This window comes from Dama dama, chromosome 6 (genome assembly GCF_033118175.1).
Source record: "Dama dama isolate Ldn47 chromosome 6, ASM3311817v1, whole genome shotgun sequence".
Lineage (NCBI taxonomy): Eukaryota > Metazoa > Chordata > Mammalia > Artiodactyla > Cervidae > Dama > Dama dama.
The window spans coordinates 4,197,923-4,218,472 of record NC_083686.1 but is presented as its reverse complement, the minus strand read 5'-3'; the positions used below and the strand labels follow the sequence as shown (position 1 = coordinate 4,218,472).

Sequence of the window (20,550 nt, the reverse complement as noted above, 5' to 3'; positions counted from 1 at the left end):
GGCTCCCCAGAGAACATGTTGCTCTGGGGCTTCTGACCTCTGCTCTGAGGAGGCAGAGCCATGCCTGATGGCTGGCCCTGAGGGGTGACCCCTGGCCAACTGTGGCAAGGGTGGAAGTTGGGGAGTGTTTTCCCAAGAGAAACTAGGGGCCTGACAGGTCAAAGCTAACCACCCCCTGAAGTGTGCAGCCTGCCAAGAAGGCAAGAGAGGGAAGGAGGTGCTGCACCAGCAGGGCCGGGAGGCGGACGCCCCCCAGCCGGGCCTTGGGGTGAGCTCTGGGTCACCAGGAGGAGCACAGGAAGGGTGTGGCCGGCAGAGGGAAGCCTTAGAGCCAGGTCCTCAGACGGGACACAGTAGAAGTCGTCTCCTGGGGTCCCTTTCATCCATAGCATCTGCATGCTTCATCACCCTAAGACCATCTCAGAGTTTAAAACAAACTAGTATTGGGGGTGGATGCACTCTCTTTTTATAAAAGACACCCTTCCCAGGTGGCTCAGTGGGTAAAGAATCTGCTGGAAATGCAGGAGGCACAGATTCGATCCCTGGGTCAGGAAGATCTGGAGAAGGAAGTGGCAACCCTCTCCAGTCTTCTTGCTTGGAGAATCCTGTGGACAGAGGAGCCTGGCGGGCTACAGTCTGTGGGGTCACAAAGAGTTGGAGACGACTGAAGCGACTGAGCAAGCATGCACACCTGACTAGTGGTAAAAATCTAAATTATGACTGCAGATGAACTTACACGAAAAGAAAAGCATGTATTTCCACTGAGGAACTAAAAAATTTCACATGTGCTGTCATCCAAAAATGGTTTTCATTTAGTGGTGAAGAAGTGTTTCCTTTTCAGATGCCTTGGGCTTTATCCAGGTAGTGCCTGTGTCCCTTATGCCACCGATGCCAACAAGAAACAAAAAGCCCTCTGTAACAGCAGCCTCATCCAGTTCAGATCATTTAAAAAAAGAGAGAAAGGCTAGTTCACCCTAAGTCTCCCTTGCCTGGTAGGCTGCCGTCTGGCACATACACAGCTACTTCCATGAGTTGAACCTAAGTCACTGATTATTGTTCTCAAGTTTTTTATGCCAATGGTAGTAGTTATTGTATTTACATAATTCAGTTAAATGCTATGTCAAAACAGTGTTGCGAAAAGAAACTGTTGCTTCTAAGAACACTAAAAGCTTTGAAAAGTCTCAGTAAAGGCAAATCTCTTTCAGATGCTGTTGAGTTGGGTGGGGGTGAGACAGCTGGAGAATACTTAGTATGTTGGATGTTACATGTTAACTGTGTGCCGGGCACTACATTAAACCTTTCCTTAAAGTATGTTTGATCCTCAGGACAACTCTGAAGTGACCACCGAGGAGATGGAGGCGCACACAGGCCGAGCCACCTGCCTGATGGAGGAGGTGGAGTGGCCAGGATTTGAGAGAGGATGAGACTGGAGTCTGCGGTGAGGTTATTTTGCAAGAAATTTAAGAGATGCCATAGACGATTCAAAACGGGTGCAGTCATTCGAGAATCAAAGATTCTACCCTTAAGGAAAGGCCTTGGCCATCTCCCCGAAGATTAGCAAGTGGTTGTGTGTTTTATTTTCTAAATTAGGATAAAATGTAGAAAGCAGAAAACCAAGAGGCTAGTTTCATGGACATATTATTTAGATTGTCTTGTGCTTCCATTTTTCAGGCCCTGTACTTTTGAACAAAGTGTTCATAAGAATCATCTTAATTTTAGGGGTGTTTTGGTGTTCATTTTATAGCCTTTTGGTGTTCATAAGGATCATCTTAATTTTAGGTGTTTATAGCCTTTTGGTGTTCATAAGAATCTTAATTTTAGGGGTTTCTAGTCCGGACTGGGGCACTGCTCTGTAACTGTCCCCTCGAGGAAGGGGGCGGATCTGCTGGAATGGACAACTTTGTGTCTCTGGGGTCCTCCTTCCAAAGCTACGAGCCTGCCTCCCTGTCCTTGTCCTCATTGGCTCTACTTTGTTGAGACATCCTCGTTACTACCTGTCATCATTTTTGAATCTGGCATGGGACTTGTTGCCTGACACGTAATAGGAATTCAAGTAACAAATATATTCAGCAAATGAGACAAACGTGAATGTTACTAACCCAACAAATTTATTGCGCCCGACTCTCCTGCTCACCGTGCTGCTCAGCAGGGAGGATGATAAACCCACCGTCTGCCTCCCAGGGCCTCTGTCTCCTGGGGGTACGGTCACAGAGGGGCGGGCGGGTCACAGGCTGGGGTGGCACTGTGCCTGCAGACAGCTGTCAGGCGCTGAGGGAGGCAGATGATGATTTTTGGGTCCCTGGCTTTCTTCCTCGGACATGGTCTGTCTGAAACAGCTTGTGAGTTATTGGAACTTCGTTATGAAATAGTTAACAGAAGATTATTTACCTTCTAGTCAACTGGAACATCTTCAGCACAGGTAACATAATTGGAGAGGACATCGGTAATTTTGCAGCTTAAACATGACTGAATACACCCACACACCCACACCCCCACATCTCAGAGACCTACTGGTCACCAGGTTGAAGGCTGATGAGGAAATCCACCTGGGTAATTGCCGGTGGTTCAAAGTCAGCTGAAAATACTTGTTCTCTCTCTAGTGAACCAAAGGCCGGGAGACTCATCATAAAAGCTATAGGCACCGAGTCTGTTGCCAGTTTGTCTTTGAAGCCTCCCCAGCCACAAAAGAGTGGGCCACTGCTGTTCCCAGTCTGAGGTACAGGAAAAACCAAGTTCTATCTGCCAGGGAATCACTGTTTTACTTTGGTCTTGATGAATAGGATACAGAGAAGACGAAAAAAGTTGTAGAGGAAAAAGAAGGGAAGCAGGAAGGCAAAGCTTTTTACTGTCCTCACTGTTACACGTTTATGTGCTTTGACTTAGTACGATATTGTAAAAGAGTATTCATGCTGTGGAAGTTAGGGAATTTTAATCAGTCCTTATTGGCTTTAAAAAACAAAATGTCATCGAAAGACAAAAGTTATCGTGATAGTCTCACAACTGAGTCATCTGCGTACAGTGGGGTTTTCTAAAGGTATTTAGCACTGAAGAAGAGATCACCCTTCTTATGATCCTTCTTAAATTTAGGGATGGAAGAATACTTTTGATCCCAAATCTGCACACATCTCAAAATTCAAGCTAAGATTACAAAGAAATAAAGCCCCTGACTCCCAAAGCATCAAAGAGACCTTAAAACAGCCATCGCTGATTTCAGGTTAAGGGGATAGACCTGTCAGGGGTTTCTTCATGTTAATATTTGGCACAGTAAAAAATCATGTGCTTAGTGATGGTCTGAGATCTGAAAATATCTTGCTGAAAACGAAAGGCTTGTAGACACTCAGCAGTCACACCACTCTGTATATTTTGCACCTGCAAAACACAATACAGTCACCATTTTGTCTTCACTGGAAAACAAAATTTCATTTTTGGTACAGATCAATGCATTTCTTTAGTGGGTCCAAGAAAATGTTTCACTAGCATTGAAGACTGTCCTTGAGCCAGAAACAGACATTCACAGTTAGACAGACTGAGCCTCCTTTCATTGGACAAGGCTCTTCTCCCTGTTTCTCATCCTTCTTTTCCTGGGTGTTGATTACCCCAGAAGCTAGCGCTGTTTACATGCAAAACAGTTTTAAGGGAATTAGTGAGGTTTGAACTGAAACGAGCGATTCAGGACAACACAGTTCAATCCATTCAAAGAGGATTTACTCTTGTGCTTGGTGCACAGGAATTTGTTGGGCACTCTGCCCGTTTGTTGAACACTCTTGAACATAGAGGAGGATCAGTTCTCCTCAGTGTCAGGACACTGAAATTATGGAATTGCTCAGAGAGAAAAAGGTCTGTGACAGCTTTTTATGAGAAATCGGGTACATTAAGCCATCCCTGTTTGTTTCCCTGCACCTGTTTTACTATTTTCTCTATATTTAATTCAATTCTGTGCTCAGCATTAATTTGGAAGCTGAAAAATTAAGAATATAAAACACAATTTCATCCCAGTCATCAGGGGCCTTTTCGAGAGCGGCAACAAAGGGAGAACAGCAGTTAGTGAAGGATGGAGTTTGCTGAGACTGAAGTTGCCCATCAGTTGAGTCAGGAGGGCAGAAAGGCCTTGGCCTCCCTAATCTTCTGCTTCACGCCTCTACAGGACAGAACAAGCCCGGCGTGGTGGTGCTTCAGGCTCGCCAGGCGCTGGTTGAGCACCTCCGTCCTGTCCACCTTCTCTTCCATGTCCCGGAGGAGGGATTCCTTGCCCAGAAGCCCACACTTCTGATTCAGCCTGATGTTGTCAAGCCGCAGGCCATCTCGGGCTTGCTTAGTCTTGGTCAAGATGTCCCTCTTCTGGGCCACCTGAGCCTCAATCTCCATGAGCTCTGCCTTTTTACACATGTTTTCTATGTCCACAAAGTGTAACTTTTCCTTCACGTGAGTTATTATCTGCACGTTGTTGGTCACCTTGTGGCGCAGTTTCAGGAGCTCCTCGTTCCGCTCCTCGACCTTTTCGTTGAAGGTCTGGTTCTCGATCTTGAGCTGTTCAAAGTCTATCAGGAGCAGGCCCTCGGTCAGGTCCTCCTGGGTCCTCATCCTGGTTTCAAAATGCACCAGGCTCTGCTTCAGCTGCACGTTCTCTAGCCTCACGGCGCTCATCTCCTTCTCCTTCTTATCCTCCAGAGCCTGGATCTGCTCCACCTCTCGCAGAGCGACCTGGCGGCCGCCCCTCATCCGGCAGCTGCCCATGGCCTGCATCACCACCTGCTTCTTGAGCGCCTGGAAGCGCCGCCACTCCTTGTCCACCCGGGAGACCTTCTCTTGGCACTGCAGCTTCAGCTGGTCCAGCTCGTGGTGATACCAGCGCAGGTCGTCGGCCTCCTGCTTCCGCAGGTCCTCCAGGACGGCCAGGTGGCGGAGGTAGGCCTGCTCTTTCTCGGAGGCCTCGGGCTCCGCGCCCCTGTCGCCTCCGGGCGCCTCGGCGGCGGCCTCCACACCCTTCTTCTTGCGCAGCGCCTCGAAGATCCTGTGCTGCAGGTAGATGTTGTAGCGTTGGTAGCGGCCGCGCTCCACCACCAGGGCGCGGTACTGCTCCAGGAGCTCGGCGCGCAGCTGTTGCTCCTGCTGCTTCTGTTCCTCCTCGCTCCAGTCGTGAGGCTCGACAGCGAGCCCCTCGTCGAGGTTTCTCAGCTCGTCCTCATCTTTCCGGGGGACCCGGGCCTCCAACCCCTCCTCGCTCTCTTCGTCCTCCTCTACCTGGCCTTCCTGCGCAGTGCCCCGGGCTGCCGCGGCCTCTTCCTTGCCGACCGTGGCCTGCTGCAGAGAGACCTGCGACGGGGCTCCCTTCCTCCCGGGCTCCGCCACCGCCGCCGCCGCCGCCTCTTCTTCGCCCTCCTCCTCCTCCCCCTCCTCCTTGGGTTCCTCGGACTCCGGCTCGGCTGGCTCCCCAGGCCCGGCCTCCCGAGGCTTCCCTGGCTCGGCTTCCTCCTGGGCCTCGCCCGGGCTCTCAAGCTCTTCGGACCCCTCCTCGTCAGCAGCTTCGGTGACCGCCAGCCCTTCCTGGGATTTGGCCGGCTTCGGCGCGGCGGCGCCTTCCTCCGAAGCCTCTACGGTCTTCGTCTCCGGCTCCGGCTTCGCGGGTTCCACCGGGGAGGGGGGGACGGAGCTGGCCTTGACCCCGGACAGCCGCGAGGCCAGACTCTCCACCTCTCCATCTTCCGTCTCGGGGTCCCCAGGGTGGTCGTCCATCTCCCTCCCTTCAGGTCTGCGCCGCAGACCCTCCCGCGGGGAGCTGCTGGCTGTTCGGTTTCCAGGGGCAACCAGGGGCGCGCGCGGAGGGGCCCGGCGATTGGCTGGGCCTCTGCCCCACGCCCCGCCCCTTCTCCTCCCCGCCTTCCCGGCCAGAGCAGACCAATGGGAGACCGCGCCCGTACGACGGGGGCGGGGGGCGGCTTTGATTGGCGGAGAGCGTAGGCTCGTACCTAGAAGGGGCGGGGCACATCCCGCAGTGCTTCCTTTTCCGCCCGCTTTCCAGGGCCTGGGGCCCCGCCCCGTTCTCCCCGCCTCCAGGCCAGAGCAGACCAATGGGAGGCTGCTCACGGACGACGGGGGGCGGCTTTGATTGGCGGAGGGCGTAGGCTCTCACCGAAAGGGGGCGGGGCGCGTCCCGCCGCGGCTTCCTTTTCCGCCCGCTTGCCAGAGCGTCGGGGCCTCTGGGGTTGGGGTGCGGGGGGGAAGCGCAGGCGCAGAGCAGCAGGCCGGGTCCCCCACCCCCACCCCCCCGCGCGGCGGCGCCTGCGCGGTGTGCGACCGGGTCGGCCCGAGGGCGCCTGCGCGCTGAGGCGGGACGCGCGGCCCGGCAGGCCGGCTGCAGCGGGCGCCTGGGGCGGGGCGGCCGCGGCGGCGGCGGCCGCGGCGGTTTCGCTGGAGCGCGGGGCGGCGGGGCCCCGGCGGCGGAAGATGGCGGAGCTCGGCAAGAAGTACTGCGTGTACTGCCTGGCCGAGGTGAGCCCGCTGCGCTTCCGCTGCACCGAGTGCCAGGACATCGAGCTGTGCCCCGAGTGCTTCTCCGCCGGCGCCGAGATCGGCCACCACCGCCGCTACCACGGCTACCAGCTGGTGGACGGCGGGCGCTTCACGCTCTGGGGGCCCGAGGCCGAGGGCGGCTGGACCAGCCGCGAGGAGCAGCTGCTGCTGGATGCCATCGAGCAGTTCGGCTTCGGGAACTGGGTGAGCGGCGGGGCCCCGGGCGCACCTGCGGGGGTGCGGGCGCCGCGAGGGCGCGGGGGGTGGCCATGGGCGGGGGATAGGGGCCCGCGCCCGCCTCCCGGGGCAGGGCCAGGCGCACAGAGAGGGTGAGCCAGCCGCCCAAGGTCACACAGCAGGAAGTAGCGGGGCGGGGGGGCGGGAATCGGGCTGACTGCCCCCCACCCCCCACCCCCGGGCCGTTTTCCCAAGCCTTTTGGGGTGACCTCTGCGGGTGTCTGCCTAGTGCACCCCTTGGGCGAAGCCCGGCGCCCCGCCGGGGACTCCCCAGAAGGGAGTCAGGGGGACACGGGCGGCTCTGAGCCTTGACAGCAGTAGGGCGGCCCAGGAAGGAGTGGGTTTTGCCTGGAGGACAGTGTGCTGAAGGCCAGAGCAGCTCCTCTCTACGCCTTCTGCCCTGCAGGCAGGCGCTCCTGGTCCTCCTGGCCACCCTCACCGCCGCTGCCACCACTCACTTTGTGGCCTTGTGGCCCCTGCCAGGCACTTGTTGACCCTTGCGTCCCCGCGACACCCCGGGCTTCGTGTGACCTGGGCTGAGTGGGTTCTGCGGTGGAGCGCATGGACCGGGCCATGCCTGACCTTTTGCATTTGGGTCTCTCCACTGGGGGCCCAGTTGGTAAAGAGTGCCCCAGCAGTGTGGGATACCCCGGGGTTTGATCCCTGGGTTGGGAAGATCCCCTGGAGAAGGGAAATGGCAACCCACTCCAGTATTCTTGCCTGGAGGATCCCCATGGACAGGGGAACCCAGTGGGCTACCATCCACGGGGTCGCAGAGTTAGGCACGACTGAGCGACTTCACTTTCTCTCAGGAGGTTTCTTTGGGGACGTTTATCCCAGGGAGAGCACAGCTGGACTGCACTCGTCCACATCGGGCTCTGGAGAGAGAGGCATGTGGTGGCTCTTCCCCAGGTGGTCTCTGAGTGTTCTTTGCACTCTGCAAGAGGAGTCTTTCGGCCGTGTTAGAAGGAGAAGGCCTGGCTGGCTTTTGGCCCATAACCACTAGGGATGTGTGGTCACCTCCAGGCGTTGTGAGAAGTGCGGGGGGAGAGACGGGAGCCCACTCCCTCCTCTTTCCAGACCCTTCCATGTGGTGGTCCCCCAGCTCCCCGAACCACTTCTCCAGCAGCACAGCCGTCCCTCGCTATCCACGGGGGGTGGGGGGGATTGTTCCAGAATCCTCCCAGGCCACCAGAATCATCCCATACTCTGTCCCTTGTCTAAAATGTCGGAGCAGGGTTGAGCCCACAGATGCTGGGGCCCGACCGCCGGCCCCTTCTCCTGGGCTTGCCGTTGGAGACGTTCCACGCTTCTCCCCGCGTCCCCAAACCTGCCCTGCCTGTATTTAGGTTAGGTTTTTTCTGTCGGTCAAGCGAGCCCGTCTTCGGGGACCCGTGCCCATTCCGCAGCCCTGGAATCTCGAGCCTCTCCCAGCTCCTTAGAGACACTGCTCCCAGTTCTCAGCTGAGTGCCAGCATCACGGAGGCCACCCCCCGGACCCCCCTCACTTGGTCCTGAAGCGCTGTCCATGGACGTGTGTGGTCTCTGCTCCATGTGCGTCCTGTGACGGTGAAGGAGTGTGGAAGGAACGGTGTCAGCCTGGCCTTCATGGGCGTTACAGGGTTGTGGCGGGCTGGTCCTGAGGTCCAGCTTCCGGTTGCAAACCCATCCCTGCCATCCCGGTGCGTATTCCCTGGACTCCTCCACTTCCCTTGACCCAAATCTCACACCTTGATCGGTTGGCTCCTTGGGCTGCAAATGAAGTATCATCCTCAGGGCCTTCTTCCGGGTCCAGTTCAGCGGCAGCTCTATCTTCAGAATCTTCCAGAAGCTAGCCTCTTCTCACAGCCTCAGCGCAGGCTGGTGTCCATCTCTTGCCTGACGGCTCCTGGAGCCTCCAGACTGGCCTCTCTGCTTGGTCCCTGAGCCCTGCAGCCCGTTCCAGGAAGCAGGATTGGAGCTGTGTCTGAGGACAGGTCACCTCCCGTCAGCCTGCAGCGGCTTCCAGTTCTACGGAGATGAAACTTGAGGGCCTGCAGGGCCTTTCAGCGTCTACCTACCCTGGGATCCTTTTGATCATTTGTTATTTGTTCTGTTGAGAGTGCTCCCCACTCCCCGACCCCCCCAATCATGGTTTGTGACTGGTCTTTCTGCTCCCATATCAGTGCTTCAGAGAGACTTCCCTTCCCCGCTTCATTTTTGCAGCTCTTATCTCTGCAGTTGCCGCTAAAAATAGCTGGCATGGACCGAGAGGCTCGCTGGGTGCCGGGCCCTGTGCTGAGCTCGCGTGGTTCCTTGTGAGAGCCTCCCAGCACAGGTCTGTGCCACAGGCTTCGGGCCGAATCGTTTGGTGTCCGAGTCTGTGCTCCGAGCCGCCCCGTCAGCACTTCCTCCCCTGCAGCTCTGCGGAAAATACCTGAAAAGTGAGCCCGGGACTAAAAGATGTACTGTAGATGCCGAGGGAGGCCGGGAGGGTGCTCTGAGAGCAGTACTACTTTAACTTGCACGCGAACCATCTGGAAAGCGTGCTGAAAGGCAGGTTCCGACTCTGGGCCGGCAGCAGGCTCAGCTGCTCCAAGAGACAAAGCCAGGGGCTTCTCCCTGCTCAGCAGGCGTTGGGGTCTGGGGTCGGAGGTCCACGGGTAGGCCGGGGCGTGGCTCTCCCATCTCTCCCTCTGCTCTCTGGGGCGCCTTTGCCCTGAGCTTCGCTCTGCTTCCTCAGAGGCTCCTCTGCAGTGCTGAGATGCGGGCTGTTTCCAGGTGTGAGCCCCGAGCCGTGTGTCCCACGCAGGCCGCCGTCAGCAGGTGCGGGCTCTGGGTGAGGCGCTTTGCACGCGTGTCTGCGTGCTCCTCTCAGCAGGCTGTGGGCTGGTTCTTGGTTGAAGAACAGCGATCCCGAGAATGGAAGGCCCTGGTGCAGACCCCGGCTTCCACGTGGTGAGGCCAGAGCCGGGGCTTAACCTCCTGCTGCGTGCTCCTGGCTGGAGCCGGGTCTTGACCCGACTGGGTGGGGGGTGAATAAGGGGGCCGGGGCTGAGGGACAGGGACCGGGTCCCACGGGCGGGTGTGCGTGTGGGGACAGTGATGCAGAGGCAGGCGAGACCGTTGTGATTTCTCTGGTGGTACATGTGGGCACGGGGTTGTGGGGACTCCGTGGGGACAGGCCCTGCTGAAGTCTGGACCGTTTGCTCACAGCGTGTCCCAGGGTCCGGGCCTGGCTGTGGGTGCCAGCTGCAAGGCCAGGAGGGTTTGGGACGAGCAGCAGAGAGGACGGGGGTGAGGGGCTGACACCTGTGACGGGAGGCCAGGCAAGAGCTCAGACTTCACTGGGCCCACCACGTCCTAGCACCGTGGGTTCTGAGCTGCCTCGTCCCGGGCCACTGGTTGCGTGCTGGGCACTGTGCAGGTTCGGGGTTGGAGGACACGGACCCCAGGGGACGCGAGCACGGATGTGAACGCCAGGCTGCACTTTCCCACGGTGCCGCGCATTCGTTGGTTGGTTGCTGGAGCATCGACCAGTTTTAGGGAAGCCTGGGCGCCCCCACCTCCGGTGGTCAGGAGGACTCCAGGGGCAGGTGGGGTTCACGCTGGCCCCGAAGCTCGATTTCAAGTTGAAAAAGGACGTGGAGTGGTCTGTGGACTCTGCGAGGCCTTGTGCTGTGAACGTACGTTCAGGCTGATTACCGGAGGCAGGCGGAACGTCATGAACAAGGGCTCTCCCTGCGTGGATGACAGTGGGGCCCGGCAGGCTGGGTGACGCGGACGCGCTGTGTGCCTTCATCGTCTGGCACTCGCTCAGGACCCACGTTGTGCTGGACCCCATGCTACACGCAGAGCGTCCGCGGGTGAGGCCTGGATGCAGTGGTTACAGAGAGTCCGGGGCTCTGATGCAGTGAGTTCTCAGCGCGCTTCTCCTCGGCAGGGTGGAGGCCTTCTGTGCGTTGGTGGGGAATGGGTCAGTTCATCCTGTCAGCTTCCTGAGAGCGGGGGTCTTAATCGCCATCAAGGAGGGGCAGGGAAGAGCTTGGGTGGAGAAGCCAGCTAGAGGTCAGAGAGTTATGCAGAGCGGGGCCTTTGTTGTTTGGGGGGCTGGTTCTGTGGGCCCTAGTTCCCTGGCTTGGGGTTGAACCTGCAGCCCTGCTGAGGGAGCATGGAGTCTGCCGGAGCACCAGGGAAAGCCAGTCCCTGAGCAAGTGGTTTTCAAACTCTCAGAGTGATTGAGAAAACCCTGGGAGGCTCCTTAAGCACAGTCCTGTCCTTCTCCCCCGCCACCCCACCCTTCTGAAGTCAGTAGGTCAGGGGGCGGCGTGAGAGTCCGCAGTTCCAACAGGTTCCCAGGTGATGCTGCTGCTGACCCAGGGACCCTTTAAGAAGCACCGGTGTAGCTAGAGTAAGGCATGCGACTTGTAAAACTTTTACTATTTGAAAAATGTATATATTTTTATTGTGGTAAAGTATATATTACATATACCTAATGCATACATAAAATATATATTTACATGGGTACATGTATCCAGTGTATACTTTATGTATATATTAGATACATGTATCCATGTATACACATACTTTATGTATACATAGTATACACTTTATGTATACATTAGACATACAGTGGACTGCAAGGAGATCAAACCAGTCAATCCTAAAGGAAATCAGGCTTGAATATTCATTGGAAGGACTGATGCTGAATCTCCAATACTTTGGCCACCTGATGTGAAGGACTAACTCATTGGAAAAGACGCTGATGCTGGGAAAGATTGAAGGCAAGAGGAGAAGGGGACGACAGAGGATGAGATGGTTGGATGGCATCATCGACTCAATGGAACTGAGTCTGAGCAAGCCCCGGCAGTTGGTGATGGACAGGGAGGCCTGGTGTGCTGCCGTCCGTGGGGTCGCAAGGAGTCGAACGTGACTGAGTGACCGAACTGATGCATGATGTAAAGTTCGCCATCTTAACCACTTGTGAGTGTCCAGTTCAGGGGCATGGAGCGCATTAGTGCTGCTGGGGGGCGTCACCACTGGCTGGAACTCTCGTCTTCACGAACAGAAAGTCAGTCCTCGTTAAACACTAACCCCGTCTCCGCCTCCCGCAGCCCCTCTTAGCTGCTGTTCTCGTTGGTGTCGCTGTGGGTTTACCTGTCTAGGGACCTCACCTAAGTGGGTTCGCACACTGTCTGAGCTCTTTGCCTTGTTTCTTCGGATAACATCCCGGCTTGGCCAGTATTGTAGCGGGTGTCAGAACCTCCTTCGTGCTTGAGGCTGAGTAACAGTCCGCGGTGTGGACGGACCACACTTGGTTTATCTGGTCGTCTGGATGGGCCCTGGCTCTCGGGGGTGCTTCTGTGGTGAACACAGGTGTCCAGATAGCGCTGGAGTCCTTGTTAGTTCGGGTAAACACCAGGAGGTGGAATTGCTGGATGGTGAGGTAATCCTGTGTGTTCCTGGAGGACCCGCCATGCGGTTTTTGCAGAGGGGCCCGTGGCTTCGTAAAGCTGTCTCACAAGTGTAGCCTGATTTGACCTGAGAGGCTTTAGTCCCCGTGAGGGGCGGTCACAGGTCTGAGCGGCTGAATCCTGAGTTCAGGGAAGAGGACGGGGACCCTGGGACAGAGCGGAGGCTTATGGAGCTTTCTAGCTTTAAAAAAAAAGAGACCCGTCAAATGGAAGCGGTGGCCCAGGGACACAGGGCACTTGGAGGGGCCACTGGCCTGGAAGGATGCACGGGAGACCAGTTATCGTGGCAGCTGGCCCTGACCGGCCAGCATGGAGCGGGGCGGGTTGGGCTGGAGGGCAGGGGGAGGGTCTGGAGATGCAGGCGGCTGGCCCAGGGCGTCTTCCCAGTGCTCGAGAGGCCGGCGGGCATTCTTTTCACTGTAAAAGGTGACCGGCTGGGCTGGAGAAGGAAGCGGCCGCATCCAGGGCCCCGTGTGGGTGTGCTGGACCAGAGTCCCAGCCGCGGGGAGGTGCATGCACATTGGAGCACGCGGGCGGCCGGTGGGTCTGCAGGCCCGGGTCCGAGTCCAGAGCCCAGGTTGGGTCCTCGGGGGCAGTCAGCCTGGAGCGCCCTCCTGGGCCCACGGCTCTGACCTCACCCGGTCCTGCGGGCCCACCGCCCCCTCCTCGGCCTTGGACCCCGCGCTTTCCTGTCCCGGCAGACGGCTCTTTCTGCCCCCTCCTCACCCCATCCCCCCAGGCCCTGCAGCGTCCTGGCTGCCCCCCGGGGTCTCTACCCCAGCTGCCCACATGGTGGGCCCTCTGGTTGCTTCTGTCCTCTTGAGGCTTCTTCCTTTAAAGAACGAGGAAGCAGGAGCCATGTCTCCCTGGGGGGATGTAGCACGCTCGCCCCTCCCAGGCCTGGCCCTGGAGCCTCGGAACGAAGCCAGCCTCCCGGCCTCCACCCCCCCAGGCAGACACAAGGCTGGTCAGGAAGGGACGTGCTCCCTTCGGGGTGCTCCAGAGCAGCCCCGCCGACCGACCTGCATGGGAGGGGTGCTCTGTGACATGAACGAGTCGTCCTGGTAAAGGCGCTGGTTCGCGCAGAGATGGGACTGGATGTTCTGCACCGGCAAGAAGTGGGTCCCGCGGTGTCCCCCACACGTCCGGGGGGTCAGAGAGGGCACCGAGGCTGCACGCCTGTGAGCTGGTCCATCCGGAAAGGGGTTGCTGGCACGGCTCTGCCTGCGGGTGGGCGAGAGCTGGCCTGTGTCCCGGGGGTGGCCGCGCCCGAGGTGGTCCTCGCGATCTGGGAGGCGGGGGATGCTGCTCGGAGGATGAGATGAGGTGAAACCCGTAAATGTCGTACATGTTGACTGTGGCTGTTCACGATGGTGTGTTTTATCCTGACAAGACCCTTAAGAGGAGCAATTACAGATGATCAGCAGGAGCCGAGACGACACACGTCTCATGGCAGTGAGTGATGGAGCCAGGACGTGAGCCTCACTCTGGGCACCACGGAAGCCTTCCTGGAGGAGGGGACCTTGGTGAACACAGGCCGTGGAAGCAGGAATAACAAAGCCAGCGTCCATGGGCCAAGCCGTGCCCAGCACCAGTATCACCTCATTTAATCCCCGACCGTCCTGTGGTGGTGGCAGGCAGTAGCACCCCCGTAATCCCGACCAGGAGGCGCAGAGAAGTTAGTGACGCATCCAGGTCACTCAGCAGTGAAGGGTTGGGGCCTGGAGCAGGACCCGAGGCCCGGCCCCAGGCTCTGGGCAGAGAGGGCAGCTGGCATTTGTGGGCAGAGGCCGGGTCACAGGGCGGGGGCGGCCTCGGCCGGAGGGGAGAGCCCCCGAGGCCGCCCCCGGGAGCTGGCCAGCCCGCCGTGGGACTGTCCTACATCTTTTCCCTTCAGTGATCTCACGGCCGGTGCAGCGTCTCAGAGATGCGTTTTCTTTCTTTTTCAAATGACTCCAGGAATCAGCATACCGAACTCTCCTCACCTTGTTCTAAAGATGGGAGTCTTTTTTTTTTAAGTTTGTGTATAGGAAAACAAGCCTGCAGACTTTGGGCTGCTTCCCGGGTGTTACCACGAGCTGCGGTGGGAGGGGCCCCCTTCAGCTACAGCTGTGTGCCTTGTTCATTTCACTTGTACTTGAACTTTCCCTTCAAGTCTCTTTCCCCGAAACTTCAGCTGCTCATTGCCCGCCCAGCAGTCCCGTCTGTCCATCCACCCATCTGGATGAAGCAAAAAAACTTGGACCTCGAACACGCGAGGGACAGGACCTCCCCACTGCCCATGTCCCCCCTGCCGTCACGGGCCGCTGTGAGGCGTGGACGGGACCGTCCCCCCTGGTGTGACCTGCTGACAGTGGGGACCAGAGGCGTGAGACCAGACGAGTGGGATGCGGGCCAGCGGCCGGCGTGGACCGTCCTCGTCGGGCTGTGTCCGTCACCGCTTCCCGGAACCTGTGTGTGCTCCCTGGGCTCTTAGGGTCAGAGCCGGGCCGTCCCCTTCCGTCACGGCCCGCAGTCTCAGAGCCCGTGAAGTCAGGCTCTGGGGCTTTCCCAGGCCTTTCTCACCGGCATCGAGCTAACTTGGCAGTCCCCGGGGTCGATTCTCAGCAGTCACTGCCCAGCGCCTCCCCGAGTAGCAGCCTCCCCCTAGGCAGTGGCTAAGGTGGTCGGCGATGCGGGGTCCTGGGGACCTGGGTGCAGGGCACCAGCCCCACTGATGTGGCTTCATGAACAGCCACCGCCCAGGTCCCTCTGGAGCCAGAAACCCCTGTGTTAATGGAAGAGGAGCTGGCTCACCGAGGTGGCGGCGCAGGGCCCACGGCCATCCGGCCCCTTGCCTGGCAGGGCTGGGGAAACCCAGCCTGTGTGTGTGGAGACCGCCCGGCTTCTTATCCCAGGCCGTCCGCCTCCACGGGCGGAGGCCCCAGGAGCGCGGACGTTTATGGAGCAAGACGCAGAGCGGTGGGCAACCTGCCTGTGAGCCCCGAGGAACCAACCGCCCTGTGTGCTGCCTGGGGGGCAGGGGCTGCCTCCCGGAACAGAGGTCCTCTCTTTTAAGGATGCTGTGTTTTATATGTATATGTATACATATGTGTGTGTGTGTGTGTGTATATATATGTATATTTGATGCAAGGAGATCCAACAAGTCAATCCTAAAGGACATCAGTCCTGAATATTCCTTGGAAGGACTGATGCTGAAGCTGAAACTCCAATACTTTGGCCACCTGATGCGAAGAGCTGACTCACTGGGAAAGACCCTGATGCTGGGAAAGATTGAGGGCAGGAGGAGAAGGGGATGATAGAGGATGAGATGGTTGGATGGCATCACTGACTCAATGGACATGAGTTTGAGCAAGCTCCAGGAGTTGGTGATGAACAGGAAGCCTGGCGTGCTGCAGTCCATGGGGTCACAGAGTCGGACACGGCTGAGCAACTTAAGTAATTTTTGATGAAAATCTTAGACCTGTTTAAACAGAGAATTGAGGCAGAATTTAACTTTAAAGAGGTCCCTTTTAGTTTTACTGATAAAAGTGAAAAACTAGTGCACAGAACCTCCACCTTCCTTCCCCGTTCCGTCTCAGAACGTGAGCGTTTTGCATCTCCTGGGGCAGGAAGTTCAGTGTCGGCACAGAAATCAATTCCCGCGCAGACCGCCGTGAGGCAGCTGCCCCGGGTGCACACTTCCTCCTGTCTCTGGGGCACGCTGGAGTGCTGGCGCGGGCATGCGGGGCGCCTGTGGTGGGGGTCGGCCCCGCGTCCTGGCCCCCCAGCGGTCCCCAGCGGCCCAGGTGCCCCCTCCTGCTTCTCTCATGCTCGGGACTGCCCTTCGTTTTCAGAACGGGCAGTAACTGCATCCAGCGGAAAGCGTCAAGTCCTCAGAAGGCAGACGGCGGAGGGCCTCCCTCCCAGCACCCCCAGCCACCCCGCTCCGTGCCCTGGGCACCGGGCTGCGGTCCCGGGCCCTTAGGGAGTGTGACAGCGCAGGCGGGCCGCGCCTCCTGGCCCCTCGCGTGCGGGGCCTCACAGGGCCCGGCAGCCTTGCCGGAGAACGGCCACACAGCCCCTGCCTGCTCCGTCCGCACGGCGGGAGCTGACAGAGACCCCCGGACAGGTCACGGGGACGCCTCGGTTCGCTCAGACGCCGATCGCTGCTCAACCTCCCGCCGCACCCTCGGGCTGAGTCTCCCCCTCGCCGAGTACCCGGGGGGCGCCGGGGGCAGGCTGCCGGGGCACCAGGGGGCAGCGGCCTCTCGGAGGGCAGAGCTCTCCTGCAGGGCCACACTGGACGAGGCCTGGGGCCCCCGCGCTGAGCCGCACCACACTGGGGGGGCCCTGGCGAGGGTCAGACGTGGCTCCCACAACCCTGGCTGCTGGCCTGGCGCGGGCAGCACAGAGCAGGCCGGTGGTGCCCCGCCCCCGGCTCCCTGGCGAGCACAGCCTTTCCTACTGGAAGGACGTGTGTCCCGGAGGCTCCTTGGGACCAGCTGGGGTGGGCTGAGCTGCGGCAGAGCGTTACTGACCCCCAGAGCCCCCTGGTTCCTTTACTGTGAGGACTGTGGGCTCACCATCTGGGAGCTGGTGACGGTAGTGATGGCTGAGACTTGCTTTTGCTTTTTCGGACAAAACGTTTCCTGGGAAAGGATAACTGCAGACTTGGTGCTGAGAGAGGTTTTTGAAGGAAGAACCATGTAGATTCTCCAGCAGACGGTCTGCTCTCAGCTCTATTCCCCGCTTCCCCTCACTGTGCACAGAGGCGGCCTGGCAGGATGGGTCCCGGTGTGGCCTTTTCTGCCACCTGAGCGGCGCCCTGTGGGGAGAGGCTGGCAGGGCGGACGCCAGTCTGGTCACTCTGAGGGGCTTCCTGACACCTTCCTCCCCTCTGTGCCCGGTTGGTCGGCAGGGTCAGCCCCCCAGGGGACCGGCTGGTTTCCTGGGCTCCCGTTCTGCCTGTGAGGGTGCAGGGACCATCCCGACCGTGGCGGGGCGCTGAGCGTCTCTGGGCAGAGCCAGGGGAGTGAGGCCGGCGGGGCGCGGAGTGGCTGCTGGGAGCGAGTGCACACTGCAGGCGGCTGCTTTCTCAAGTGGCTTTAGCGGTTCCCTTTAAGGAAGAGGCCTCTTGGCAGAAGGAAAAGATTGAGGGACTTGTACAATTTCCTCCCATTAATAATCCTGCGTGCAGGGCGGGTCCCTTCTGGAGGCGTGACCCCTGCCTGCAGCCCGGGTCGGTCTCCCACTGCTTGCTGGACCCCAGGGGCCCGATTCCTGGGTCACCTGACCGCCAGCCGGGGAAGGGACACACCGGCCCAGGGCCGGGGCGTCAGAGACGGAGCCTGGCACTTTGCGTTGGGACGCAGGCGGTGCAGTGAGCCAGCCTCCCTCCCTGGTCGGAAGGCCCCGGGCCGCATCTGTTCTCCTAGTTCAGAGTGGAGAGGTCACTAGGGCCAGCAGGGGCCCCCTGGGCTCTGGCTGTCCACCCAGGCCTGTCAGGCTCGCAGCCAGACTGCTGGGAGGCAGGGCGGCCCCAGCCCGGGTGGCCTCTGCTTGTCCTCTTAAGAGAACCAGGAGAAGAGGTGGGGTCTGGGATGTGGGTTTCAGCTCGGCCCTCCGAGCGGATCGGCGCCTTTCTGGGTTCCTGACTTTCTCCGGGGGTGGATTCCCCAAAGGTTCTCCCTCCATCCAGGGGATCAGCCCAGCCAGAGTGGCTGTGGGGGACAGACATCACGGTGCCTGCGGGCCGCGGGGTGGAGCTGCCTAGGGAGCCCCCGCCCAGCCTGCGCCTGACGCTCTGATCGCTTCTTGTCTCTGCAGGAGGACATGGCAGCTCACGTCGGCGCTTCCCGGACCCCCCAGGAAGTGATGGAGCATTATGTAAGCATGTACATCCACGGAAACCTGGGCAAGGCCTGCATCCCCGACACCATCCCCAACCGGGTGACCGACCACACCTGCCCCAGTGGGGGCCCCCTCTCTCCCAGCCTCACCACCCCCTTGCCTCCCCTAGACATCTCGGTGGCCGAGCAGCAGCAGCTGGGCTACATGCCGCTGCGGGACGACTACGAGATCGAGTACGACCAGGACGCCGAGACCCTCATCAGCGGGCTCTCGGTCAACTACGACGACGACGACGTGGAGATCGAGCTGAAGCGCGCGCACGTGGACATGTACGTGCGCAAGCTCCGCGAGCGGCAGCGGCGCAAGAACATCGCGCGCGACTACAACCTGGTGCCCGCCTTCCTGGGCAAGGACAAGAAGGAGAAGGAGCGGGCGGCGCGGCGCAAGGTCAGCAAGGAGGAGAAGGAGCTGCGGCTGAAGCTGCGGCCGCTCTACCAGTTCATGTCGTGCAAGGAGTTCGACGACCTGTTCGAGAACATGCACAAGGAGAAGATGCTGCGCGCCAAGATCCGCGAGCTGCAGCGCTACCGGCGCAACGGCATCACCAAGATGGAGGAGTCGGCCGAGTACGAGGCGGCCCGGCACAAGCGCGAGAAGCGCAAGGAGAACAAGGCGGCTGCGGCGGCGGCCGCGGCGGCGGGGGGCGCCAAGCGGGGCAAGGAGGAGGGCCGAGACGGCGAGTTCGCGGCCATCGAGCACCTGCCGGGCTTCGAGCTCCTGTCGGACCGCGAGAAGGTTCTGTGCAGCTCGCTCAACCTGAGCCCCGCGCGCTACGTGACCGTGAAGACCATCATCATCAAGGACCACCTGCAGAAGCGCCAGGGCATCCCCTCCAAGAGCCGCCTGCCCAGCTACCTGGACAAAGTCCTCAAGAAGAGGATCCTGAACTTCCTCACCGAGAGCGGGTGGATATCCAGGGACGCCTCCTGAAGCCCGCCGCCTGGAGCGCCCGGGATGGACGGACGGACAGATGGAGGATGGTCCCCGCGAGAGCACACCGACAGCGAAGAGGGGAAAAAAAAAAAAAAATCTTTGTGAGCCAAAACGAAACGGGGTGGGCGGGAGGGGGAGAGGAAACGCTTTTCCGCCCCCCCCTACCCCTACCCCACATTGTTGCTCTTTTTTTTAAACAAATCGAGTTCTTTTTTTAGGGTATCAATTCTTTTCACGGTCCTCTGAAGAAGCAATAGCAACAGTCGGATCAAGGGGAAGACAAAACCCATGTATATTTTAACTGAATCCCTAAACGTAGTACTTTAAGATGAGGATTTGCCTTTAAGTGTTCAGTGTGGACACATGATGATGAGATCGGGAAATTTACTTTCTTTTTGTTGCTTCCCAGTGGTACAGGACTGTGAGATGGGCGGAGGGGAGCCCTTCCCTGCCGGCCGCCAGCTCACCCCTGTGACCTGAGCTCCGCACGGCTGCCCTCGGTGGCGGCGGGCAGGTGGCACTTTAGGCGGAGGGCGCGGGCCGCGCAGGAGAAGAGGCCGGGAAAGGGCTGGACGGGCATCCCTAGGGACTGGCCTGGAGGAATCTGGTGGTGAATGGTTTGGCCGAACTGAGCTTCCCCACGACGGCTGGCAGTGGCGCTTTGAGGGAGCTCACCGCGGTGTCGGGGGGATGCGGGGCCTCCTCCCCTGGAGGTGCTTCTCGCTGCGCTTAGAACTTGGCCGTGTGTTTTACTTGGAAGAACTCATTTTAAATGAAGTTCACTGAGAGTTGGGAGTTCTGGGTTTTGGGTCAGCTCCTTCCAGGGTTCTCACCCCAGTGGCAAGCCCCTCTTTCTCTGAGACTGGCCACATGTCTTGTCTTTTGTGGTGTCAGGCGCTGGGCTAGGCAAGAGGGGCCCTTGTGGCCTGGAGGCCCGGGCACTGCTTCTCGGGGCCGCTGCCTTGAGCCAGACTCCGGCGTGGCTCTGCCCAGCTGGGTTCAGAGAGGCTCTCAGGGGTGCCCTTCCGTGATGGGCACGGCGCCTTCCGCGGGAACCTGAGGAGTCGTGTGTCCTCCAGCTGCCCGGGGCTCTCGTGTCCAAGGCCCTGCTGTAGAGTCCGTGGAGTGGCCAGACCCCAGTGCTCCTCCAGTCGTCCTGAGGCGCATCCTGCCTCTCATCCGTCGTAGCTACCAGACTGTTTACCTCCCAGAATGCTTGGGCTTGAAGTTACACTGAAGTGAAGGTGTTTGAGAAAAAAGGAAAAAAAAAAAAAACCTCATCATTTCCAAGGACAGCTTAATTATGGTGCCTTTTCCTTTCACATCCTTCTGTCTGTCCCCTAGGGTGAACTTCCAGCATTAAATATACACTTCAAGTATATTGGGGGCTTCCCTGGTGACTCAGATGGTACCCAGCTGCAATGCAGGAGACCTGGGTTCAATCCTTGGGTCGGGAAGATCTGGAGAAGGAAATGGCAACCCATTCCAGTATTCTTGCCTTGGAGAACCCCCACGGACAGAGGAG

At 59.0% G+C, this 20,550-nt stretch overlaps 2 protein-coding genes across 2 annotated transcripts; one reads left to right on the top strand and one right to left on the bottom strand.

Moving 5' to 3' along the window:
• Positions 1-2,243: 2,243 nt before the first annotated feature.
• Positions 2,244-5,784, bottom strand: CCDC96 (coiled-coil domain containing 96). The gene has a single exon (XM_061145145.1). It carries the CDS (start codon positions 5,731-5,733, stop codon positions 4,090-4,092), a length of 1,644 nt encoding a protein of 547 aa, XP_061001128.1. The 5' UTR covers positions 5,734-5,784; the 3' UTR covers positions 2,244-4,089.
• A 606-nt stretch (positions 5,785-6,390) lies between these two features.
• Positions 6,391-20,508, top strand: TADA2B (transcriptional adaptor 2B). The gene is made up of 2 exons (XM_061145439.1): positions 6,391-6,714; positions 18,009-20,508. Exons 1-2 carry the CDS (start codon positions 6,445-6,447, stop codon positions 19,020-19,022), a joined length of 1,284 nt encoding a protein of 427 aa, XP_061001422.1. The 5' UTR covers positions 6,391-6,444; the 3' UTR covers positions 19,023-20,508.
• Positions 20,509-20,550: the final 42 nt, after the last annotated feature.